The following is an 8,614-nucleotide window of genomic DNA, read 5'->3' on the forward strand; positions in this document are numbered from 1 at the left end:
GTCAGAACTAACTGGTACAAGCAGCAAAAAGGAAGCAGCAGACGCGATTTTGCTGCTTTTGCTGCGTCCGGTCTGAACGTAGCATAAATCCAAGGATGAAGCTTTTCTTTAGGATTTTCAATTAGATCTTTTAGATTTCCGTCTTTCTGAAGGTAAAAAATCAAAATGAATAAAAATAAAGTTTCCTCTTCTCCAGCATCTCCTTTGCTGACCTTTGGAATCACTTTCTGCAGCACAGAGACTTTCAGACCTTCTATGGAGGAAGTACTTCCTTAATCCAGGCACATGGGTAAGTTTGTGTGTGGGAGGTTTAAACTACGGAACGCCTCTTGGACCCATGTTCCGTACTAGAAAGGTCGTCAGCAATTTAGAATCAAAGATGTCATTTCCTGGACATTTCTGATGGAGAAATTATTCAGTCTCCCACTTTTATCCTAATTAGAGAACGTTGAAGTGTTTGTTTCAGTTTTTGGTTAAATGTTTACTGTTAGGTCTGTGTTCTGTTGTGTGATTTAGATTAATTGATTATCAGCATTTATTAGAATTAAAATAATCAGTTATTCGAAACAAAATAATTCACATTTAATATATATTCAAAATACACAAGAGGATTTTTATCATTGAGATAAAAACAATTCAATTAAAAGTTAAGATCAGTAATTAACAATTATTTAATTAATTTACCAGCAATGTTTAGATGTTAAAACCTGCTATGGAATTGGGTTTGTTTAACTACTAGTAAATCTAAATAATTATAACTTATTACCAAACTATTAACTATATGAAATCATCCTGTGAAAACATACATCAAAAACAGGAAATCATTAAAGGAGTTGAGATGTAATCTGTTAATCCCAGAACGAATTATCACCTAAAAATATCCAACAAAAATAAATCCAGGATAATCCACAGTTATCAGCTCAATATTTGGTTCCTGTAAAAGTGACATAAAAATATATTTCTTTTATAGTTGATGCAACATTTCAGATGTTACTATTCTTGATTTATTAATGATCAACAACGTCAATCTGTCAAATGTTTTTAAGCCCGGCTGTTGTGTTCTCATCAACAAAATAGACGGGGAAACCAGCGTGCCGTTTGGGTAACTTTAATATTTACTTGAAAAGATTCATAACTGATACAGCTTTCATTCCTATAGCAATACATTGTATCACTACGTGCAGTGCGCGACTAATTACTGCCGTATTACTACACAGAAAATAGTTCCTTTTAAACACAACAACTCCTCCCTTCTAGCTTTGAAGTACACTAGAAAAGCTATAATCTATGCTACATATTCTTTTTCTGTGTTCCTTACTAGATAAAAACTAAAAGTTTCAAATTACAGTCTCTTTGGGATAACTCTAAATTAACACCATCAATTAACTCACTTATCCTTTAAATACTTAACCTAAGCTGTATCTTTTCAACTATCTAAACTAGGCTATGACTCTAATCTCTGTGGAGGATGTCGCTCTCGTTCAGGATATCGCCTTTCTGGTACATCCGGAACAGGTCTGGAAGAAGCAGCTGGGCTATCCGTTGCTGGAGCAGTCTCTGCATTCGGTTCATCTGGTGGTTCTTCCAGGGGTTCGTCCGGTGGTTCACCTGGTGTGAAGTCCTCAGAACTGTCTGCACAGTCTGCATCACGGCATTGATCATTACTGGTGGAGTGACGGGTTCTAGCGTCCAGTAACTGATCCACATGTCCGCGCCAGATCAGTCCGGGTGGCACTCTTACCGTGTAAGTAAGTGGGCCTGTTTTGGAATCTATCTCACCAGTTTGCCACTTCTGATTCCCATGACGATAATCTCTGGCAAGCACAGGCTGGCCCTCATGGAAGGTTCTCAAGGGAAATTGCTTTTTCATCAGACTGCTTTGTTTCTTTGACACGTCCCGGTGCAGGTCCGGCTTTAGGAGGTCCAGACATGATCTTAAGGATCTTCCCATGAACAGCATGGACGGTGTCTGACCTTTGGTGTAATGTTCTGTGTTGAGGTATGAAAACAGGAAGTTGGCCAGTTTCTCTGATATGGACAATATGTTGTTCGCCATGGCTTTCATGGATTGTTTGAAGGTCTGGACGAATCTCTCTGCAAGTCCATTTGTTGCAGGGTGAAATGGCACGGTGGTAATGTGCTTAATTCCATTTCCCTTCATGAACATCTGAAATTCCTCTGAAGTAAACTGGCTACCGTTGTCACTAACTAGCTGCTGTGGCAGTCCAGCACGAGCAAACAGAGTACGAAGAGCTTCAATCGTCACTGCTGATGTGGCATTCTTCACAGGGAACACTTCAGGCCATTTAGAGTATGCATCGACGACCACTAGAAACATTCTGTCCAGAAAGGGGCCTGCGTAGTCGATGTGAACTCTCTGCCACACAGTTGAAGGCCACTCCCAGGTGTGTGGCATAGCTACCTGCGGTTGACGCTGAGTTTGCAGGCATCCCGAGCATGACTTTGTGATGTCTTCAATCTCGTGGTCAATGCCAGGCCACCAGAAATGGCCTCTGGCCAGGCTCTTCATTTTAACCACACCTTGATGTCCATCGTCAAGAGACTCTAGTACTCTGTTTCGAAGCTTTGGTGGTATGATAACTCTGGTGCCCCACATCACACAGCCTTGGCATACGGACAACTGTTCACGTCGGTTTGCGTACTCAGGTGGGACGGCATTACCCTTCCGAGGCCACCCCTCAACCGTCAAGTCGTAGACTCTCACTATTGTAGGGTCACGACCCGTTTCCATCTTCACGTCCAGAAAAGTGAAGTAAATTGTCCATCTGCGTCATGTGAAAAAGGTCAGCTGGATCTGAAAACACAGACGTGCCACCTGACTCGAGGGGAAGGCGAGAAAGGCCATCTGCATTTCCATGAAGCTTGGTGCCTTTGAACTCAATCGTGTAATCATGAGCTCCTAGAAACAATGACCATCTCTGCAGACGTGCCGCCATCATAATAGGAACGGACTTGCTGGGATTGAAAATAGCCACTAGAGGCTGATGGTCAGTGATCAGTGTGAAGTGTTTACCATACAGGTATTGGTTAAACTTCTTAACCCCCCAGACTAAGCTCAAACCCTCACGGTCAATTTGGGCATAGTTCTGCTCAGCTTTGTTCAAAGACCTGGAGGCAAAGGCGATAAACCGTTCAGAGCCATCCTTCATCTTGTGAGAAAGCACAGCGCCAATCCTGTATGGTGATGCGTCACAGGCTAAACGCAGTGGCAAATTGGGGTTGTAGTGCGTCAGCACTTTCTCTGACGTTATCAGTTGCTTTGCTGCCATGAATGCCTGTTAGCAGGACTTCGTCCATCTCCATACAGTTTTCATTTGTAACAGACTGTTCAATGGATGTAACACTGTTGCAATGTTCGGCAAGAATTTGGCGTAGTAATTGACAAGGCCCAAAAAGGAGCGTAGCTGACTGACATACTTGGGCCTTGGTCCCTTCAAGACTGCAACCACCTTATCTTGTGCCTTGTGAAGACCATCTTTGTCGATCTTGTGACCGCAGTACTCAATTGAGTCCTTGAAAAACTCACATTTTTCTTTGTTCACTCTGAGTCCAAAGTCTGAGAGCCTCTTTAAGACTGTCTCAAGGTTGGTCAGATGTGTGTTTTCATCACTGCCTGTCACAAGAATATCGTCTAAATAGCACTGAGTGCCAGGGATGTCTTGAAGAACTTAGTCTATGGCTCTGTGCCATACAGCAGGGACTGACGCTATCCCAAAAACCAGCCGGTTATATTGAAACAACCCCTTATGGGTGTTAATGGTTAGATATTTCTTTGATGAGTCTTCCAACTCCATTTGGAGGTAGGCCTGTGCTAAGTCAATCCTAGAGAAATGCTGGCCACCAGCCAACAAGGCAAAGATATCCCCTATCTGGGGTAGTGGGTATTGGTCTGCCTGGAGCACTGGATTTATGCTGACTATAAAGTTGCCACAGATGCGTAAAGCACCACTCTTCTTTACGACCGGCACAATGGGTGTGGCCCACTCTGACCACTCCACCTTTGACAAGATACCTTGGTCCTCAAGGCGCTTGAGCTCTGCTTCCACCTTTGGGCATAATGCATAAGGCAGGTTACGGGTTTTGTGGAATTGTGGTGGAGCATTCTCAGTTAAAACTACTTTGGTTTTGACCTGTGCCAGCGTTCCAATTCCATCTTGAAAATCTGGGGCGTAGCGATCCAGTAGGTTCCTCAGTCGTTCTGGGGTAGACTGAGTGCTTTCGCTGGACATCTCCATCACTTTGATTGATTTCCAGTTAAGCTGGATGCTACGCAGCCACTCTCGTCCAAATAATGGCACATTGTCACTTTGCACCACATACAGATCCAGTACTCGCTTTGTTTTCTCATATTTGACTTTCACCTTTAATTTCCCCATTGGGGAGACTTTTTCTCCTGTATAAGTAACAGGTTTAGAAACAAAGGTGACGGGTTCAGGTGTCTGATCAGGCTGGCGGGGAACTCTAACTGTTTGAGGTGTAACTTGTGGGCCTATTTTGAGTCCTTTAACAGATGGAGCTAAGTGAAGATCAAGTATATGTTTGCTGAGACTGACCTGGCACAGAAGGGAACTGGAATCCTGAGTCTGAAGCTGGACGGCTCTGGATCTGGTTTGCAATTCTATATCTAACCCAATAGCTAACTCAATGAGATCCTCAAGGTTAGCTGGCTCGTCTAAAAATGCTAGCTTGTTCCTGACTGGTTCATTTAGGGCAAGGAGATAAGCGGTCTTAAGCGCAGACTCGTTCCACCCGGAAGCGGCTGCTTTAACCTGGAAATCAAAAGAAAACTCGGCAACTGATCTATCTCCCTGTTTAGTTTCAAAAAGTCCACTAGAAACTATGGATTGATTAGTGACCTGATTAAATGTCCTTTCAAACTCCTGGATGAATCTCTCATAAGTACAGTTAAAACTAGTTTCTAACGGAAATCTCCGTCCATTCAAGGGCTTTTCCGGACAGGAAAGACACGACAAAAGCTATCCTACTCTTATCATAAAGAAAACTCGACTCATAAAACTCAAAAAATAGCTGACACTGGAACAGAAATCTCTTGAACTTACTTGGGTTGCCGGAAAATCTCTCAGGCAGTGAAGGGCTGAATACTGAAAACGACGGGCTGGGTTCGGACCAGAAAGGAAGATTACTATCTTGAACAGGAAGTGACGTCACTGCCGGTGACCTAGGAGGCGGAATCTGGACGTACTGCTGGCGTGGCGTTAGCATTACCCATGTAGCTGGCATAAGTTTGAAGCTTTTGATTCTGGTATTCAAATCTAGTATGCAACTCACAGAGGGTATGCGCATGTCCAAGGATCTGAGCGTCCCGTTCCTCAATCCACCGACGGAGGTGATCTGCTTGGCTTTGTGTTTGGCCGCAGTGTTCTGTCATGATGGGTCAAAGAGGCAAGCCCATATGCAGAACACAACGGAGGCTGGGTAAAAGTTTAACAGAGTTTATTGAGGTTTGACAAAAACACAAGATTATGAACTGGATCTGGAACTGGTTCGGGCTGGTTCACTGAAGTCTTGACTGGGACCAGAGACTGTTGGTTAGCAGAGTTCGTGAGGAGCTAAAGCGTCTAGCTTCAGATTTAACATGGCCGACCTTGATCTGAGCTTCCAGCTCTTCACAGAGAACAGCAGGGGATATCCACATAGGAATCTTCAGGTTGACTCCACATAGGAATATTCAGGTAAACTCCACATAGGAATCTTCAGGTAAAATCCACATAGGAATCTTCAGGTTGGCTCACCAGGGCTGATTTGCAGGTTAAGCTCACCCAGAGCTTCAGGCTAGAGACAGGTTTCCTGTGAGGCAGCTCACCCAGAGCTTCAGGCTAGAGACAGGTTTCCTGTGAGGCAGCTCACCCAGAGCTTCAGGCTAGAGACAGGTTCCCTGTGAGGCNGAATTGTAATTGTTATTTGTTTGCTCTCTCTTTTTTAAGCCCGTGTCACAAACAAAGTGCAGTTGATAACTTTTTATCCTGACAAAATAGCTTTCTTTACAGGGTTGTCAGTTTTTGGATGATACTTTATTTAAGCAGTGGTTCAGGAAAAGTCTGCATCTTTCAAGATGACCAGGATTTTAATGCAGGGCAATGCTTCATCGCATGCATCCAAGTTCTCCACTGTGTTGCTGGCCTTTAAAGGCTTTAAAGATGAAAGAATAATGATGTGGCCCCCATTCCTCACCTGACCTACACCACCGTTGAGAAACTGGGTTGCCATCCTGGTCACTGATTGTTATGTTCTTTTGTTTTATGCAAGAAATTATGTTTGAGTAGTTTGTTTATAAACAAATGAGATGGGAAATTTAACTTTGATTTAGTTAAATAATAATTCTGCTCACTAACAGTCGTCCAATAATTTTGCAAACATAAATATTCTCCTAAGAAAGCCAAAATCTTACGCAATTAAATATTCAGGTTTGAGGTTTATCAACAGTTTGATTTGATCTGGGGCACTGTAGCTTTAAAAAAAAAAAAGAAAAAGTAAAAGTTCACCTTGCCTCACAATTGTGCACTAAGTGTATGTTTAAAACCCGAATTCAAATTAGCAAAAGACATCCAATGTTTGACCATTTTTATAAGCATGCCCAGATATGTTGCTTAATGTATAAACTCTGTAAGTATTCAGTAGAATTGACTAAAAGTATAGTTTTTTTTTTTTAGGATAAAATGAAAACTTAAAAAATAAAAAATTTCCAAGGATATTGTAAGAAAAAAAAATGATGTATTGTCGTCAATTTAAAACCATACAGGTCTTTGACTTTCCTTACAAAAAACAGAAATGTATTATTTCCAGTTTAACCATTCCACGTCGTCTTATCGGACTTATAGATTTTTCTACACATATCAAAATGTTGATGTTATTTCCATTTTGTTTGTGTTTTTTAATTTAAACTGAGATTCTTAAAGTTGTCGTACAGAACGGTGCAAATGAGCTTAAAGGCCTTTTCCACACAAAGACAAACATATTTTCATGAATTGCTTAGAAATTGTTCTGCCCACATAAGTGGTTTCGAAAATGATTCGTCAGATTTTACTGTGACCAATTATATGTTCTCTCTTTCAGCCCTTTGACATGAGGACGACTCAGACCTCATGTGCGGAACTGTATCTTTCATAAACAGAGACACCAATGGAGCCAGTTTCACATGACCTTTTCTAACATACTGTACAAAGTATTTTTGGATCAGTGATACTATGTTCCCTTTGCTGCTGAAACCGAGCCTGGTTCTGCTGGAAGCTTCTTCCTGTTATATTTCTTTCCACTACTTCTGCATGCATGTGAGGGATTGCTGCAGAATCAATCACACAATGCAAGTGAATGTCTACCATCCCCACATGTTCACCCAGGAGAAGCAAATCCTGCAAAGTCAAAGACTCGATGCTATCAGCTGGTTTTCCTTAGATTTAAAAAACTACCTTTGTAACAATCTGACTATATGATCTGATTGAGTTGTCTCTGTAAAGTGCCTTCAGGTGAAATGTGCTGTGAAATGGCGCTATATAAATGAAATGAATGAACAGAACTGAATAGCCTTTTAAAAAAAGCTGTTTTCTCTCAACAAGTTAAAAAAGAGAAAAAAGAAAAAGAAAATACTGCCTATTGATCAGTTCAATGTGGGTCCAAAGAACTAAAATGCCTTATAATCATTTTTACATTGAACACATTTCTGTCAGGATCCCTGTTTTTGTGTTCGTCTGTTTGTCTTGTCTTTTGTGTTTCTCCCTCCCACCACCAGGAGGCGCCTGGCTCCGGTTCACCTCCTCACACACCTGCAAGCTGTTGCCTCATCACCGGACTGCTCTTAAGCTGCTGGTTGCCACTACTTCGACGCCAGAGTGTTTGCCAGTTTGGGGAACTCTAGCCAAGCCTTGTTTATGCTGAGTCTAATCTGAGTTTTGCATTTTGAGTTTTTGTTCTCTAGCCAAGCTGAGATCACATAGAGTTAAACTGAGCGCTTGTTTCTCCCTGAGTCTTAACTTTGTTTGTTCTTTGCTTTTCGGCAGGAAGCCCTTTCTGCAAACTGGACCTTTTCGCCTTCTCCCAAGTGGGATCAACTTAGTCTTACACTGAACAACAGATTCCAAACAGGTTTGGATCCAGCCCCTTGGAGCACACTGAGATCACTCTCTGAGTAAGGAAGTCATCTTCACCACGACCCGTTCAAGTACCACGGGAAAACTGAGTTGCAACCAGCGGCTGCATCATTCCACTCCGTCCGAGTTCCGGGTAAACCCTGTTCCGCCCTCCACTGAATCTAACAAACCCTGGAAGAGCTACACACAGACTGGAGTCTACGTGTCTCCTCTTCTCTGGAAAAGTGAGTTGCAACTAAACCTTTCCTTCAAGATAAACAACTCCAATTCCCAACTGAGCCTGAACCTAACAGTGTGTCTGTTGGGATCTGGAGGGTTGTCATCCTTTCTCCACCAGAGGGAGCCTGAGATCCTCCTCCCGAGGGCGTGAGCTGACTTCTGCACACCTGTTTCCCATCTGCTCATCTGGAGGCTTTCTTAAGGAGGAGGAGGCTGACACTTCCCTGCCACGGTGTTTGCCAGTAATGGTACCAGCACTCCTGAGCCAG

General features: G+C 42.6%; 1 protein-coding gene across 1 annotated transcript; it reads right to left on the bottom strand.

The window, feature by feature from the left end:
• Window positions 1–1,452: 1,452 nt before the first annotated feature.
• LOC107105045 (uncharacterized protein K02A2.6-like) lies at window positions 1,453–2,752 on the bottom strand. Its single transcript, XM_015405163.1, has 2 exons — window positions 1,780–2,752; window positions 1,453–1,682 (listed from the first exon to the last, which is right to left on the bottom strand). The coding sequence occupies exons 1-2, from the start codon at window positions 2,750–2,752 to the stop codon at window positions 1,453–1,455; spliced, it is 1,203 nt and encodes a 400-aa protein (XP_015260649.1).
• Between the last annotated feature and the right edge of the window lie 5,862 nt (window positions 2,753–8,614).

Source organism: Cyprinodon variegatus, unplaced genomic scaffold (genome assembly GCF_000732505.1).
Source record: "Cyprinodon variegatus isolate N-32 unplaced genomic scaffold, C_variegatus-1.0 Scaffold2025, whole genome shotgun sequence".
Lineage (NCBI taxonomy): Eukaryota > Metazoa > Chordata > Actinopteri > Cyprinodontiformes > Cyprinodontidae > Cyprinodon > Cyprinodon variegatus.